At 36.2% G+C, this 18,616-nt stretch overlaps 1 protein-coding gene across 1 annotated transcript; it reads right to left on the bottom strand.

Moving 5' to 3' along the window:
• Positions 1 to 3,932: 3,932 nt before the first annotated feature.
• On the bottom strand, positions 3,933 to 12,081 carry LOC116716519 (CMP-N-acetylneuraminate-beta-galactosamide-alpha-2,3-sialyltransferase 1-like). The gene is given in 8 exon segments (XM_032557338.1): positions 3,933 to 4,668; positions 7,696 to 7,815; positions 7,893 to 7,938; positions 10,853 to 11,032; positions 11,119 to 11,315; positions 11,392 to 11,629; positions 11,841 to 11,879; positions 11,881 to 12,081. Coding segments are annotated over 8 exon segments (1,149 nt in total). The 5' UTR covers positions 12,042 to 12,081; the 3' UTR covers positions 3,933 to 4,500.
• Positions 12,082 to 18,616: the final 6,535 nt, after the last annotated feature.

The following is an 18,616-nucleotide window of genomic DNA, read 5'->3' on the forward strand; positions in this document are numbered from 1 at the left end:
TCGTCTATTTGAATATTTTCCGAGGAATTGAAGCTGAGGCTATATTACAGATATAGCTGCCAATATGATTGGTGTGTCAATAACTTTCAGTTCAGCGAAACGTTTATGAAATTAAGGCGACATACACATTTATGTATAACAACCGGGAAAACGCATGACCGGGTAAACTGCCACCAATCCGCTGTTGCCGTGGGAACCCCCCCTCGCCGTTTAGCTAACACCCAACTGATTGGCATAACTATGCATATTATGTTAGTGGTACAACTTAGGAAAAATATGGAAACTGTTTATTATCATTTACTGTGTGATATGTGTCATCTCAAGATTGAAATGACATTATGTACAGATGATAACTGTGCAAACAGCACAGTTATCATCCAGGTGCAGAAATGGTACAGGCTGCAGTAAATATAATTCACTAAACCAAAGTTAATGTTTGAAGTTTATTGTAAAATATAATGTCACTCCTACCTCCAACTTTGGTGATGTGATGATGTCTGCACAACCAATAGAAGTGCAGAATGATGGATGGATGGAAATAAATAGGCAAATAAATAGATAATTGAAATAGCAAAAATAACACAAAAAAATAGTGAAAAACAATTCCTACAATGTCAGTTCTGTTAAACTTTACCTACTGTCAGTATTGTGTTCTTAGGTTATTTTTTATTGGACAATTTGATGTGGAAATAGTTTCTTCACCACATCTGACAGTGGGTAGCAGGAGTTTTTTTTTAATTTATTTATTTTTTTTTATAAATTTGTTCTCTTTCTGGGATGCAAAAAAAAAAAAACAACTTATGACCAAATCATTAGATTTTTGTCTTATCTTAATGATCATTTAATCTTGTCTAATTAGGCTTTTGCATCCAAAAAGTAACAAGTGTTTGTGGCAGAATTGCAGAAAGGCTTTTTAAAATTAATCACTCTGTACAAATGGGGTTGTGTATGTGTGTGTGTGTGTGTGTGTGTGAATTGTTGTGATTGCAGATAAATGTCCAGCTGCGCCCCCTGCAGGTTGATGCCCTCCCTGCTATTTTGAGGTGATCTGTGGTTATCTGCAGCCATTTATTTTATTTTATTTTACCACATACCACTTCTGTTTTTGTTCTCAATCTGGGTTTCAGCCACACGCCCGCATGCGGTCTTCCACTTCCTGATTCCACTTCTAAACCTTGAAACCGACATGGACTCCTCTGAGGAAGCTTACTGCGGCCTTCCCCAGAACCACGTAGCAGAATTCCTCCGACAGGTTATCTTTGAGGACACCACGCTGTCAGTCACAAGTGGATCATAAACCAGAAATGCGATTCATAATTAAAAAATACTTGTTGCAATGAACTGGTTGAACTCAGGGCCTTACAGAGACCTTGGGAGGGGCAGGGGCACATTGAACATTACACAATAAAAAGGTTACAAATAGAATAAACAAAAGTGATTTTATTCATTCCTAACAGGAATTCACCCGCCCAGCCCTCGTTACAAAACCTTGGAGATCTGGAACCTCATCTCAAGCAGCCGGTTACAAACCTCGGTGTAATCCTGGATTTGGGTTTTCAGGTGGACAAACAGGTCGGCAGTGTTTTGCAGGAAAGTTCTTTTCAGCTACGTCGGGTTGCCAATCTAAAACCAGTTTTTGTCAAAATACAATTTGGAGATAGTAATTCATGTTCTTCCCTTTATTCTGCGACCAGTCAGGCCTGTCTTACACGTCTTCAGCTCGTTCAGAAAGCAGCTGCAGGTTATTCAACCGGGACATGCAAACGTGAACATGTCTCACACGTTTTGTTATCCCTTCATTGGCCGCCATTGCAACAAAGAATTGATTTTAAAATTCCTCGTGGAAACATTTGAGCATGTGTGTGCATAAGGTGCCAATAAAACACATTCACTCCCTTGGATGTTTGACCTGTTTTTCCTTTTACAAATCAATCAATACATTTTTTTTTTTTGACAAAAAAAAAATGACAAGAGAAAAACATTTCATTGTCAAAGTGAAAACTGATGTCTGCAAAAAATAATGACACTAAAAATATTTTACATTGAATAAACAAAATAAACAACAGAGGTCCAGTCAACAGGACCTCTGTTTTTTAAAAATAATTTTAAAAAGTATTTTCGAAAAACACCCCACAAACTCATTTTATTTTGAAATTTGTCATGCGAGATTTTTTCCCCCTGTGGAAAATTGTCCTCTCTGTGTCAGGAGCACGCACTGCAACCAGAACACGGACCCGACAGTTTTCACTACAATAATAATGAATAGCTCAAATGTTATACGTGACAGGGACGTGCAGAGACCTTTGGAGGGGCAGGGGCTCAAAGTTAGAAAAGGGGCACATTGAACAAGATCTTAAAAAACCCATAAACAACATAGCAACAACCCATATTGATCAATAATTTAATTGGATCCTACTATTTCATTGCCATCATGCAGGGACAATGCAAAGCAAATCTAGTCTATATTTTCCCCAACAGGTATAAAGTTTCTGTTTCTGCTGCTGACAGTCCTGGATTGCATTTCTACATTGAAAATGAGTCCTAAATTGGAACTTCGCATTAGTTGAGTACTTCTTGAAATTAAATATTTAAAATATCTGACCGATTTAAAAAGTATTACGCTTATCATGAAGGTTCTATTGAGGGGCCACATAAATAGTGAGAACCAACACAACTTCTTTGTGGTTTCATATTTTACTGAGCCTTGCATACTCGCTAAAATTCATAAAACAATTGACAGTAGAAACACAGCCTTTGGAGCATTTCACAGATTTTTTTTTATAGATAAATTAAGTTGAAGTGTATTTTTCCCTTTTTGAGTCTGATAAGTAAAACGTCAGAATAACAGGCTAATTGGCAGTTAACCATGAGAGGTCCCATAGCAAACATGGCAGAGAAAAACAAAAGTTTTGGGCGACATACAAAACTCTGTGTGGAGGAAACCTAACTACACATATCAGCTTGAACACACTAATCCATTGTGAGACACTGACATGGATGGATTTCTTTCTTTGTAATTGTGCTGGATGAGGAAGTAACAGTTGCTTTGAAATACATCCATAAGTGCACATGTGTTTGACTTAAATTTTGGAATTTACCTGTCAGAAGCTTACAAAGTCCTGACAGGTTTATACATAGACACACTCATCAATTCTTTTCTGTTAGCAAATTCTGGTGCCTTGCTGTCGCTATCAGCCTGCTGCAATTGCTGCAGAGAGAGGTCAACAGGAAACCTATCTAACTGGTTCTCTAGCCTTCATACTCTAACAGGTTGAACAAAACTAATGTGGTTAAATGAGTAAAAGAATTAAATAAAATTGTTAAGAGAAATACTAAAAATAAAATTACTTCGCAACATGAACTGCCTATTAAGATAAGATAAGATAAATCTTTATTGTCATTGTCACAAGAACAACGAAATTCAAAAGGTGCCATCAGTCAGTGCACATGCCCAAAAACAAAAAATAACTGTCTCACAATTTACACACAATGCAAGAATCAACAACAACTGGCAAAAAAAAAAAAAAAAACACTAAATAAGAACAGCCACATTCTCACATACATCATTCATGATGATTAATGGTTGTTTTTGATTGCATTTAGTTTTGTTATTGCTATCGGGTAGAAACTGTCTCTGAGACGGTTGGTTCTTGTTCTGATTGCTCTGTATCTTCTGCCTGAAGGCAGCAGTGTGAACAGAGAATATTGCGGGGGAACTGAGTGATGTGAGGGAACTGTTATCAGTTATGTAGAAGTAGTTATAAAAATTATTAAGACCTGAATTATAAAAGTTATAAAATTCTAAAAACTGGATATGGAATATCTTTTAGCAGGCAGTGCTAGGATGAGACAGCAGGATGGTGTATAAATGGTACATAATACTGCTACAAGATAAAACGTTATGTTTAAATGATTGACTGTTTTCTATGACTGTATTTTTGTGTGTGTTCTTATGATGTAAAACACTTTGAACTGCCTTGTTGCTGAAATTACTGTAGTGCTTCATTTAAAGTCTGACATAATACATAAAGTCTAATATTATTATATAGCTGCTGTGTAGCTCAAAGCTACTCCTAATACTCAATTTCTCAATCCAACAAACTGGATAATAAAACAGATCTAACATTTGGTAAAATAAATAAATAAATAAATAATAATAATAATAATAATAATAATAATACAATAACTCCAGATATGATCATCCAGTTTCTAGAGTGTTTAAAACATAAATTAAATAAATTACAAAGAAAAAAAATTAAATATACAATAAAATGTCATGACAAAACAGAAAGCAGACTAGGATAAGCAATATGTCACACATTACCACAAAAATGATTAAATAATACAAATATTTGTGTTAAACCAAAAAATACATTCTACAGATATGTGACATTTGGAAAGTTAAAATATTCCAAAAGTCTTTGTGACTTAGCTGGACTTTTGTTCAGTAAAAATCAAAATAACACAGGATTAATAAAAGCATAATAAATAAGGGCACTATCATGACCCTTTGTAAAATTTCACCGTTTTCTCTTTAGCTAGTTCCTGTATGATGTCATATTCACGAATTCCAGGGTGCGATCCAGTTTTCAGTGTTTTGTCGGTCAACTCTTCAAAGTAATGGCTCCAGTTTCCATCGCTGTCTGCTCCAAAGCCAAAGACATGGATCTAGGAACGTGAATATAAAAGAACCAAGTGAAAATCATGCAAGCCAAGCAGACAGTGTTGCCTCAAAAGAAAAGGGAATTCGGTTGGAAAACGATCATCAACCTCTCTGTTACAGAGCGTGGCTGCTGTTAGAGGGTTAAGGTTTTTAAAGGAGACCTATTATTTGTGTCAGTTTATTTACGAGTAATGTACATACTTAAACTGAAAAATGAAAAAAACCCCAACCGTTTATTACAGTAAAGTATTTTTACATAATTTCATCATGTTGGACCATACAGACAGAGAGATCCAACCTGTCTGATGATTGTTACTAAACAGCCTATATGATCACAGCACACAAATTCACTACAAGCTGCAGATGTAGTAGGAAAACTCTACATGTTTGCTTTGATAACATGAATTTTTTTGAAATTTTGTTCAGTTGTTGTAAAAATCCTCAGAAGCAACTTCAGTTTTCCAACAGTAAGCTTTTTTTTTAAACATGCCTTTACCCAGGTTTGTCAAACTCATTTTCATTTCAAGCCACATCAAGACCATAAATGAAAGATAAAACTACATATTAATAAACTGTTACAATATTGTGGCTTTCTTCGCATTTGCTGAGTACTTCTTGAAATTAAATATTTAAAAGTACCATTTTCTAATTGATGCAGTTCTTCACTATTTAAATAAACACTGATTCTATCTGACCAATTTAAAAAGTAATAAGCTAATCATGAAGGTTCTATTGAGGGGCCACATAAATAGCGAGAACCAATACAACCTCTTTGTGATTTTATGTTTTACTGAGCCTTGCATACTTGCTAAAATTCATAAAACAATTGGCAGTAGAAACACAGCCTTTGGAGCATTTCACAGATTTTAAGTTGGTAGATGAAATGTGAAGTGGAAGGAGAATTATTAGTTTCCATGTTTTTTATAGATAAATTAAGTTGAAGTGTATTTCTCCCTTTTTGAGTCTGATAAGTAAAACGTCATAGACACACTCATCAACCTGACTTGGAAAAAAAGTATCAAATCAAATAATCAAATTAAAGTATCAAGCAAATAATTACTCTGTGATTGAGCTAATAGAAATAACCTATATAATCCTCACCTACTCAAATACGGCATGTTTAATCTATTTTAACATCAGGTAGTGTGGGAAAAACCAGTTGTCTTTTCAAACAGTGTATGCAAATAGGTTATAGCAGCTGTAAATGTTTGTGCAGCAGTTTGTAGCCAGCTCTTAGCAGGGATGTTAAAAAAAGAACTGGATTCATTTTGCATAAAGCAAAAGCCTCGAGGATGTCAGCCTGATAGTATTCCACTTCCTGCTTTGGAAGTGGTCTCCGGTCCACTTGGCATCGGCCGTGCTGCCCGGCTTTGGGACCGTTTTTGGGATGTGTTTATTTCCTGGACTATTATTAAACCACCATATCTCATCTCATCCTGAGCCTGCTGTGTTTTCCTCACCACCATACACCACCATTTGATGACAACATTTGTTACATTTTCACTTAGTGCTTTTCGCTTTCACACTGCACTGTGTAAAATGAACCAGAGAATTTGAAAATCCTGTTCCCCTCCTCACCTTAAAGAAATGACATGAAAACCTCTGAAGAATACATGAATGAAACAAAATGTAACCAAAAATAAAGTGGCATCAGATTTTAGTTGTTGTAGGATTTCTCTTTTGTCTTTGGTTAAAGACCACAAGACATTTCTCCCGCTAGCGTTAGACTGGCGCATTTGCTTTGGTTGTATTTACCCAGAATGCCATGCGCTATATTCCACTTCCTGCTTTGGAAGTGGTCTCCGGTCCACTTGGCATCTAAATATTCATTGAAACTGTGCAAGAATTCCCTTCAACCGAACAAAGACTGAGGTTTTTAAGCAGACCAAAGTTTGCTTTCTTGGTCTACATCAATTTGATTCTGTGTTCACACCTCCGCAAACGAACTAAAGTTTGATTAAAGAGGATTGGTGAAATTGCCCCCTTATACTTGAGTTGCTTGAACATTAATACAAAAATTGTTTCTCATGTTTAGTTTTTTAGTTGGTTGAAGGACCTTTAAAAATCTTATTAGTACTTAATGGGAAATGTTTTATTTTTCATGTGTTAACATCACTTAACCCTGATTTTTAAAACTATTCTTATGTTTTATTCCTGTCCTTATCAGTTAACCAATTTCTCCTGAGTCATATTTTATAAATAAACACGATTGTACGCCATCATTCCAGTTAGCTGAGTAATTCCACCAACATCCTTCCAGGTTTCCAATGATGTCACACAGAGGAAATAAACATTTCTTCATAGGTGTTTTTTTTTCCCCCATTAACTATGGTGTTCTGAAATAACCCGTCATATGGAGACAAAGCATTACATCATCATTATTGGAGTTTATATACTGTTCATACTCATGAGCTGGACAATGATGTTTAGATGAAAGCAAATACAAAATGTGGTTTGGTAAATTCTAATGTCATGTTAATCTAAATAATTACAAACCACCACTTGTTGCACCATAAGCTTCAATTAGTCAGGTTTTTTTTTCTTAGATAGCTGAGTTCAACTTCAGTAGCCACGCCCAGGTATGCTAACCACCAGACCTGTGCAACAAGATATTACCGAAACAGAACCGGTGTGACAACAACATCTACAAAAAAACAAAACATGTCATGTCATGGTCTGAAAAAATTCAAGAACAAACGTTTTGACTGCAACTAATTGCTAAGTGTTATAATCAGGGCGGTCACATCAGAATTTCAAGTCGGGATTAGTGAGAAACACTCATTTCCTTTCATTTAAATTTTTCATACCATTACAAAACGGACTGAAAAAGTCAAAATTGTTTCAAAATCTCTTAGTATGACCGTAGTTGTAAAAGTGTATATTTAACAAGGTGGTATATTACATAACAAAAATCACTGTTCTTTGGATATTTTATTTACCCCAATATTTAAAAAATGACATACAGATTTGGTCATACTGAAAAGCCACAAGGAGTGTTTTCTAATTTGGCTAGTGAGACATACAGTATTTACCTCATCACAAATGTGTAGGGCGAAAATTAAAGTCATGAAGCCGGTGGATGGATATGCTCCTTCCTTCTCCAGCCACTTCTCATGAGAATACTTCATGAACTCTGGGTTGATCACCATCACCTGTTACAAAGAGACAAACTAATGAGTACCGAACCTTCTCCAGTGCAAGCTGGAGAAAACTTTCAAAGCATACTCACCAAATCTTTGTTGGCTCTGATTTTGGTCTTTACGGGCGCGTAGGACCTATCAAAGACAACGTGATTGAAAAACATTTACTCCCAAAAGAAAGTAGGTTCACAGAGAAAATATGAACACCCCAAAACACAAACATAAAAGTTGTGCCCAGAACAGAGACACTAACACATCTAAGCTATGAATTCATGACTAGTTTTATCTTTTTATGAATGATTGTGTGGCACATTTAAGGTACTTTAATTAACCAAAATGGCTACATTTGTCAGGATCTGTGTTTTTCTATGTGTTTATTTTGAGTTTCCTGTGTATCTGTGTCTCCATGTTGTCCTGTCTCCCTTTGATTAGTCCCCAGGTGTTTCTCGTTCCCTGATTACCTCTTGTGTATTTAGTGTCACCTGTGTCTCTGTGTCTTTGTCGGGTCCTTGTCGGTATTTGCCGCTCTTCGCGTTAGTACGTTCCATGTGCCCAGTCTGTTTTCTCGTCCCTCGTTTACCGGTTGCTACCGGCGTCGAGCCCTGGCTTCAGCTCGGCCGTGCTGCCCGGCTTTGGGACCGTTTTTGGGATGTGTTTATTTCCTGGACTATTATTAAACCACCATATCTCATCTCATCCTGAGCCTGCTGTGTTTTCCTCACCACCATACACCACCATTTGATGACAACATTTGTTACATTTTCACTTAGTGCTTTTCGCTTTCACACTGCACTGTGTAAAATGAACCAGAGAATTTGAAAATCCTGTTCCCCTCCTCACCTTAAAGAAATGACATGAAAACCTCTGAAGAATACATGAATGAAACAAAATGTAACCAAAAATAAAGTGGCATCAGATTTTAGTTGTTGTAGGATTTCTCTTTTGTCTTTGGTTAAAGACCACAAGACATTTCTCCCGCTAGCGTTAGACTGGCGCATTTGCTTTGGTTGTATTTACCCAGAATGCCATGCGCTATATTCCACTTCCTGCTTTGGAAGTGGTCTCCGGTCCACTTGGCATCTAAATATTCATTGAAACTGTGCAAGAATTCCCTTCAACCGAACAAAGACTGAGGTTTTTAAGCAGACCAAAGTTTGCTTTCTTGGTCTACATCAATTTGATTCTGTGTTCACACCTCCGCAAACGAACTAAAGTTTGATTAAAGAGGATTGGTGAAATTGCCCCCTTATACTTGAGTTGCTTGAACATTAATACAAAAATTGTTTCTCATGTTTAGTTTTTTTAGTTGGTTGAAGGACCTTTAAAAATCTTATTAGTACTTAATGGGAAATGTTTTATTTTTCATGTGTTAACATCACTTAACCCTGATTTTTAAAACTATTCTTATGTTTTATTCCTGTCATCAGTTAACCAATTTCTCCTGAGTCATATTTTATAAATAAACACGATTGTACTCCATCATTCCAGTTAGCTGAGTAATTCCACCAACATCCTTCCAGGTTTCCAATGATGTCACACAGAGGAAATAAACATTTCTTCATAGGTGTTTTTTTTCCCCCCATTAACTATGGTGTTCTGAAATAACCCGTCATATGAAGACAAAGCATTACATCATCATCTGGGACTTTCCAAATAGCTGAAATCATATAGTCCCAGTGTATATTGACATCCCTCATAAATCATAAAACAAAATCTTCATTAAGATACTGAGTGAATAACATTTGGTCAATATCTCGGAATAGCTGTCTTTTGAACTGTATGATTTGGGTCAAACCTTTTGGGTTTCTTAAAAAATGTTCTGGATTTAGCAAATAGAAATAATTTTGGTAATTCTAATTAAGCTGAAACAAGAAAAGTTTGTAACTTTTACAAACCACATGGTGTTTCACGTGTTTGTTAAAACTCTCTCCTGTTAATCTGTCCTTAGCCTTCCTTCTGCTCTCTCCTCTCACATCTGCACCCTGTTTCTAACCAGTCAGCTGTTCCTTGTGGTCCTCTACAACATTCTACACATCACGATGATTTTGACTACACATTGTCCTGTTGGCTAAATAATATTGACCCTTTGCACGAGACTTCACGCTCTTTATATCTCCCCCCGCTCTGCCATGGTGGGCGTCAAAACAAAGGAGCGCATTGGTTGTGCTCCTTTAAATTCTGTCAAAAAAAGACATCTGTAGCCTAATGTCACTTTTTACTTTAGAAATAGTCATAGGGTCCTGAGCAGATGACTGCACAAACAGACAAGGATACAAACCAAACTTTTCATTTTATTGTATAACTTTTAGTGAGGCAAGATACAGTAACTATGGATAGCAACCATTAACCAGAATGACTGTCAGACCCCGGCGTAATCGTGGATTTGCAGCAAAATGTGTGATTAGACACTTTCTAATCACACACTAGAAAGTGTCTAATGTGTCACACTTTATGAGTACATAATGGATACCCATGATGTACCCATCATGTACATCACTTACACCCATGTAAGTGTGATTATAAAGATATCAAATATCACGTTAGGGAGAAGGTACTTGTCTAACCCTTAGTTACCTTGGAGACAATGCCCCACTATAATGTAGCCTAACATGTATGGGGAAAAATCTGGTTATCGTCTTTTGTACGTTTTTTTAATGCTGCGCCGGTGTAAGGGGAAATGCTGTTTATGATATAGTGACAAGAATCATGAGGTGCTAATTTAGGCAAAGTCAGTAATTTGCTGAACACATCAGGAGGGAGGAGGTACGGGTCGGTTTCTAAGGTAACTATTTCAAACTTTTGTAAATATGCTGTCCATGAGCCTCACCCAGGTGTGTTACGTTCAGAGACAAATTAATTCGACTCGAACAAGTGGAAGCCAAGAATAAATGGACAAAAACAACTTGAGAAAACAACTTCAGTCGTTCTGTTCAATTTCCCGGTCCCTCACTTACGGCATCTGCCAAGGTGCCTTGAGTGATTCAGTGAAGTAGTTGCAAAGGGTCAAAATCAAGGTGCACGAAAATATTATTAACAAGAAGAGACTCACGTTCCATAGAATCCTGTCGTAAAAGCCTTGATGAGCCATTCAAGATCCATAATCTTGAATGGAAAGAAGACCAGATGAGTGGAGTTGTGCAAATCCATGGCGCTCTCTGGGTACATGACATGATAGGTTGTTTTGGTCCCGACGTGTTCCTCATAGCCTTTTATTTTAGCAAAGTTCATTCTAAGCAGGATGACATGACACATTAATTTATCTTTAGTACATTATGTTTTCTATATTTTTCCTTTTACTAGGAGCTGAACCCTTACCTTATAACAACGTCTTGGTAATCTATCAGAGGTCCATAATGTGATCTTTTCAAATTTGCAGAATTTCCAACAACTGCACAAGTCCTGCAGGTGTCAGGGCTCTGCTTTCTAAGCTTGGGTCTGCGGGGGAAGATCTGGAAGAGCTTGTGGACCATTTTTTTGAAGAACCTGAAGTCCCGGCGTTCATTCTGCAAATGCTGCAACGTGGAAAAGCATCGCTGTCAGGCCAGTGATCTAAATTTGCTGGAGCCCCGTTTGGAAGAGACAGCTTACCTTCCACCACCTGAAAGCTTCCTCTGACAGGTTTGTTTTCGAAGACAAAACCGGTTCAACAGAACGGTTCAGACGACCGCTAAGCAAGCCGCTGTTTTCAGACATGCAACTGTCACATGCAGACCAGTCTTGGAACTGAAGTTGAGACAATTCGCTGAATTGTAACACCAAAATCAAACCAGCTGTAGCCACAGATAGCTGAAAAGCCAGAAGCTTCAGTATGAATGACATCCTTGACCTGCAAAGAGAAATGAGAAGTTGAGTTTACCCTTTTCTAGCTCCTAGAATTCCATTTAGATTTAACTTATTCACCTTATTAAAATTGAAAGATTTTCTTTTTAAATCATCAGAACACAAATCGATTTTTAGAGACATGAGCAGCAGTTCTATTTCATAATTCCTTCGTTTTATCAAATACGGCAAGCTCAAATGGAATTGTATTAACTTACCTTCCTCCTGCTGAGCTCCACCTGTTATTTGCAAACACTCTTGTGTTTGGGAACGCTTCGTAGGCTGATGCTGGAAATTAAGGCAAACTGCCTGCTGATGTTATGGTTTCTGACAGAGAACAGGATGAGTTCCTGTGGTGAGCAAGTATGAAGGGGCGTGGTTTGCAGTGGGCGGGAGCTCTGGGAATACATCAAAGACATGCAGATTTGCTCAAAGTTTACAATAGGACAACAGTAGCGAGGAAGGTGAACAGCAGAAATAGAAGCCATTGATAGGATTAGATTAGCATGTTTCACTTTCACACAAAGGCCTTTGTAAAAATGGAAACTTAAGCTGACGTAACGCATCAGGCGACTAATAGGCGTGTCTTACATATAGGGAATGGATCGTCCGTTTTTGATCAGATGCTGTATAATTTCAGTTATATTCACTTCACAATAAATTAGCCTGTGAGGGTAAGCGTCTCTTTTCTAGCGCTAAAAAAGAATAAAAAAGTAAACTCTGATTATTCTGTGTGACTGATTTCCTGTTCGTGTGCTCACACGCTTTTGGTCTGTCGAGTTTAAATCACAACACAACCCATCTTCTAATGCTAGTAATGCTAGCACTAACAGGGCTGCAAACTATAGAAGTTAGTTTTAAGTCCAATAACTGCATCTCATTTAAATTTGTGTTTTTTACTTTAATATGTGAATACATACTGGATACATGTTATTGATCTTACCTGTGATGCTTCACTGGAGCTCCACCCGCTCCACTGTTGTCTTTAAATATTTCTTCATCGTTACAAGATTTGGGCAACATTTGTAAGAAGCTTAAAGACGTCAACAGGACAACATCATCAACCACTACTGCCACAAACAAGATCTGTGACAAATGAAAGTTATACAAGCCGTTTCAAGCAGGATCAAAGTGTTTTTTCTTGTTTTTTTTGTCAGCAGTTATGCAAAACTATTGTGAAATGGACACAAAATTTTCAATATCTTCCTTTAATTTTTTTTTATGTCAAGATTTCATGAACCCTTTGTCAGCCCCAGACAAAAACTGTTTGCTCATCTTGCAAATGGTGATAAAAAAAAATCTTAGTTTTGGCACCGGAAATGGTAAGAACGACGTGCCGATTGTCCTGTACAGCACAGGTTTAGTAACTGGACTGGTTTGATGATGAAACACTTCAAGGAAGAAATTTTTTTTGATTAAACTGTGATGTTGACTAAAGTCTGTCAGCACAGATTGTCATGTGAGAGGATCTACCTGTTCTTCTGGTAAACTGGAAAGTGAAACAAAGCTGAACTCTGCCTGAGGGTTCCCAGCATGGGCGTAGGTTTGGGTATGGACGGTCGTGACATGTCACGACCAATATTCAAGGGATATAAAATAGTCCCGACCAATTTTTGCCATATTAATTTAAAAAAAAAAAAAGGGTTAGGGTTAGGGTAAGGGTTAGGAAGAGGTAAGTTGGAGCCAAATGCTCTTGCCTGCCCCCTATAGGCAGCAGGAGGTGCTCTCTCCTTCCTCCTCCACGTTCCTTCCTCCCATCTGTTGGATGGACCAGGGGGATGCTCTCGCCGTCTCCTTCCATAGCGGACCACCTTCCACTCCTCTTCTGGCCACATCCCTGTGTGTTATATCTGGTTGTTTCAGTTTTTGTCTTTTATTATTATTTTTTAATTTTCTTTACTCAGGCAGCTTTATTTCTTAAACAATAATCATATATTTAGTTTAGGTTATTAGTAGTTATAGGTGTTTATATTTAATTTATTTATGTTAGTTAGATATGTTTATAATTTTTTGTACTTTTTTGTATGTTTTTTAATTTTTTTTGTGTTTTTTTATTTATTTTATTATTTTTTTGTATTTTTTATGGAAAGCCAAATGAAATATTTTTTTAAAAAAATGAAAATAAATCCAAAAAATTAATTCAAAAAATAAAAAAATAAAAAATAAAAAAGTCCGAATCAAAAGATTGTTTTTATTTTTAAGCTAATGAAATTATATGAAATGTGCGACGTTTCGACTTTTTTTCGTCTTCTTCAGGCACTTTTGTTTTTCTCTCTTTTCTCTCTCTGTGTTGTGTTCAACTCTCCGCTCTCCAACAACTGAATGAGGAGGAGGAGAGCTCCCTCCTATTTATCACCTCCTCCTTCCGAGGCTCCTCCCTCTTCGTTCAGCTTCGTTCTCTTTCTCTTCTTTGTACTCTCTTCTTTTTTTCTTTTTTTCTTTGTTGTTTTCTCTGTGTTTATCACTTTTAAATAGAAAAAGAAAGAAAAAATAAGATGATAATAAAAATAAAAATAAAAAATAAAAATAAAAATTAAAAAATTAAAAAATAGCCAAAAGTTAAGGGTAGGGAAATAGAGGAAAGGTTAGGATCAGGAAGAAGTTCAAAGTAAGGGTAAGGAAAGAAAGGGAAAGGTTAGGATTAGGGAAAGGGCAAAGGTCAGGATTAAGGAAGGAAGGGGGGAGGAAATAAAGGTAAGGGTTAGGTTAGGGTTAGGAAAGGTGAAGGGTAAGGTTAAAGGTTAGGGAGGGTTAGGGTTAGGGAAAGGTTAAGGGTCAGGTTAGGGTTAGGAAAGGTGAAGGTTAAAGGTTAGGGTTAGGGAAAGGTTAAAGGTCAGGTTAGGGTTAGGTTAAGGTAGGGAAGGTTAGGGTTAGGGAAAGGTTAGGGGTCAGGTTAGGGTACGTTAAGGTTTAGGTAAGGGTTAAATGTAGGAAGGAAGGGCAAGGCTAGCAGGAGGTTAAGGTAGGGTAAGGTTCAAAGGTCAGGATTAAATAAGAGGGGAAAAGTTAAGGGTAGGCAAGGTTAGGGATAGAAAAGAAGAATAAAAATGTTCAAATTCCAAAAGACGGATAAAAAATCTTTTTAATTAGAATTTTATTCTTTCATTTAGTTTTACATTTTTGTTTCATTATTTTGCTGTTTCATCTCTCATTTTTGGTTTAAACCATGTGGAGTTTTTGTATCTAGCCAAAAGATCCAGCGTCTTTCCCACTTTTTTCTCTCGTTATCATTCCATAAAATATTGCTTTGAAGACCCGAAATTTTTAATGAGTTCCAATTGTGATCTATGAAATGTTTCACCAATTCTGTTTCCGTTTCTTTTTTATTTATAATATTATATTTATGCTGCCATATTCTTGTTGCCAATGAATTCCTAGTTTCACCCACATATTGTTTCCCACATTTAGAACAAGTAATAATATATACACAATTTTTTGAATTTCCGTTAAATCTTTGATTTATTAAAAATATTTTGCCAGTTTTCTGATTTTTAGCAAAGCTTATGTTTTTAAAGATGTTTTTTAATACCTTATCTTTTGTTCTTTCCTGTATTTTTCCAAGTTTTGCTCTTACCAAAATATCTTTTAAAGTTTTATTTCTTCTATATGCGGAAATTACTTTGAAGTCTTTCAACAATTCCCTCTCTTCAATCAAGTTTTTATAATTATTCTTCAACACATTATTTATTTTTATAGCAATTGTAGAATATTTTGTTATAATTGGTATAATTTGTTTTTCTATTTCATTTTGTTTGTCATTAAATGTTTTTAGACAATTTCTTAAAAATGTTCTTGAATATCCCCTGGTTTTTAATGAATTAAAGAGTGTTTTTACTGCCACCATAAAATCTTCATTTTTAGTACATATCCTTTTAAATCTAATTAATTGTGATTTTACTAGTCCTTTAAAAGTGTGCCGTGGATGAAAGCTTGTTTTATATAACAATGCATGAGTATCTGTCTCTTTAAAAAATACTTTTATATCTAATTTATTTGTTATCATGAAATTCTCCCCTTTATAAATTGTCGTATCTAAAAAATTAATTGATGTTTCATTAATTTCATGTTTTAATTTTATTGAAGAATCATGGTTGTTTAAAATATTTAAGAAGTTTTCGAATTCCATCAAATCAAAGGTCCAGATTCCTATTATATCATCCAAATATCTTAAATAATAGAACGGTTTTTTCTCACATTTTTTAAGTACCTCATTTTCCCAATTTGCCATAAAGATGTTAGCATATGCCGGAGCGAACTTTTTACCCATCGCGGTCCCCTTAATTTGTAAATAAAATTCTCCATTAAATTCAAAGTCATTACGTTTTAGATTTATTTCTAGTAATTCTATAATTTCATTATCTGGTCTGCTATCGTCGGGGTATTTTTTAAAAATATCTTTTATACAATCAATTCCAGCTTCAATATCTATGTTCGTGTACAGACTTTCAATGTCCATGGTAAATAAAAATGAATTTTTGGGGATTTTTATGTTTTTAATTAAATTAATGAAATGATATGTATCTTTTATATACGAGGGGTGTTTTATAGATAAAGGATTTAAATAATAATCAATTAATTCTGCTGTTTTATACGATTCACTCCCACAGTCTGACACAATTGGACGTCCTGGTGGTAATTCATTTGGAATAGTCCATTTCTGTGGATCTTTATGAATTTTTGGCAGGATATAGAAACGTCTGGGTCTTGGTGTAGTTTCCCCTTTTAATGTAGTTTTTTGTTTAGCAGTAATGAACTTGTTTTTATGTAATTTTTCCAAGATTTCATTAATTAAAGATACTGTTTCTAAATATATGGGTTTTTCTAGTTTTTTGTAATAAGTTTTATCATTTAACTGTCTTAAAACTTCCTTAATATACTGTTCTCTACTTAAAATTACAACCATACTTCCTTTATCTGCTGGTTTTATTATAATGTGTTTATTTCTAATTAGTTCTCCAATTGCTTTTAATTCTTCCTTTGGTAAGTTAAGTTTTTCTTTATATGGTTTTAAATGTTTTTTAATTTCTTCATTATCCTTTTTAATTAGTTCACTTACTATAGCTGGTAATTTATCTAGTGGTGGACACCAGTTTGAGGGACCTATAAATGGTTTTCTTTCCTGAAAATCTGAATTTTTGAAGTAAAAAGCTAATTGTATTTTTCGATGGTAATTTTGTATGTCTAATTCAAATTTAGTTTTGAATTCCTTGTCCTTTATCATGGTGGGAATAAAAGTCAATCCATAATTTAAAACTCGCATTTGAGAAATAGTCGGCCTGAAATTTTTTGTCAGGATCATTACATTCTTGAAAGAAAGGGGTTTAATGCCCCCATCCCCCTCCTTATTCAGGTTCACAGGGTAATGCAGTTTAACACCTTTCCCCAATGTTGTAACATTTCTTTAGCTGTCTCTTTTGTCCAGTGTATGTGATCGTTTTCAGTCCTGAACTTTGATCTTTCAAGCAGTGGGATAAAGGGCATGTTTTTTAAGATGTGGGCATTCAAAATTTGCAGAGTACCCTGCTGCTTAGTCGGAAGTTCAGGAGAAAAGTTTATCAGAGGGATCCACAATTCTGCATATGGAAAGACCGTTTTTGCAGTCCTTAGAGCCGCTTGCATTTGTTTTACGGCCGTTTCTTTTGCCCTCTGTTCTCTGCTATTAATCCCGAAAGATAGCACTACTTTCTCCACCACAGTGTTATTTATTTTAGTTTTTTCCAAAATTGCTTGTGCATGTCTAAAGTTTGCTCCTGGATAGCTTTCTATCTGTAAGTTCTGTACAGAATGGTCAGGAATCCTCCCAATATTCGAATCCCCTATAATTAACCACTTCTCTTTTACTTCCAATTCCCACTCCATCATTTTTCTGTCTGTGTGTTTGTTTCTGTTCACCCTAAATGTCTTTTCTGATTGTGAAGTAGGTTGTTTTTCGTTATCTCCTTCCTCACCATCCTCATTTGTTTCTGTTGAAAATTCCATTTCTGAACTCTCCCTTCTTGAGGAGACTGTTCTTTCAACCTGTGTTTCGGTTTCATTAAACTCCATCTCTGACATTTCCAAGTCAAAGGTTATCGGAGGAAGGTGTAGTCTCTCGATCGTTTGTTGAGATACTTGAACTTCTTCAATGTTTAGAAGAGGGTCATCTTCCTGTATCGCACATGGGTTGTTGAGCCTTCTCCGAGAGCTCTGTCTTTGTTCCTTAGGAGATTGTTCTACAGTCACATCGTGTTCAATCTCATCTCTTCCCTCTATTTCTGAAAACGCAGTTCTCTCTATTCTTCCCTCCGTCATCGTCCCTACCGACACTCTCTGATCAGTCCTGTTTGGGGTACTTTCAACCAAAACCCTGTGGGTCTTCTCTTTCCCCATCTGTGTTTGTTTAGTTGTCATTTCTCTCATGTTTTCTGTTTGTGCTTCCTTCTCAGTTCGTTCATTATTTCCTCGTCGTGGTCCTGATGTTTGCTCAATATCTCTAATTCCCTTTCCCCTCTGTTGTGTGTCTCGTGTTTCTCGGATTTCCATGTTTTCCCCACTAGTTGTTTGTCTCTTTGGGAGATCTCCTGCCGTTATCAACGCTTGTGCGTAGTCAATGGTATCTTGGTGAAGCCGGGTCAGGTTTTTCTTTGCCCATCTAGTTGCCACCACAAATGCTGCTTCCCAATCCTCCGGGAGATCCTCCTTTAAATCCATCAGAATGTCTTCCAAGACTCTTTCATAATGTGCTTCCAAAATCATCAAGGTTGTATAACCCCAATTTTTTGCATTGCCAGTTATCATTTCCCTAGTTTCCGCCATCGGGAAAGCTGGTCTGATCATGGAGGACAGCGTGTCTACCATCTTGGAGATCATTACTGGTTCCTCTTTTTCTGGTCTCGGAGCCACACTTTGCAGGTGGTGTACCGTTTTTATCAGGGCATGTAATTTACGGATTGTCCTTCCAAATCGTTGATCAGGTTTCTGGTAAGTTTGACGTTGTCTCACGCCATCTGTTCTC

This window comes from Xiphophorus hellerii, unplaced genomic scaffold, assembly GCF_003331165.1.
Source record: "Xiphophorus hellerii strain 12219 unplaced genomic scaffold, Xiphophorus_hellerii-4.1 PGA_scaffold_62__1_contigs__length_179941, whole genome shotgun sequence".
NCBI classification, from domain to species: domain Eukaryota; kingdom Metazoa; phylum Chordata; class Actinopteri; order Cyprinodontiformes; family Poeciliidae; genus Xiphophorus; species Xiphophorus hellerii.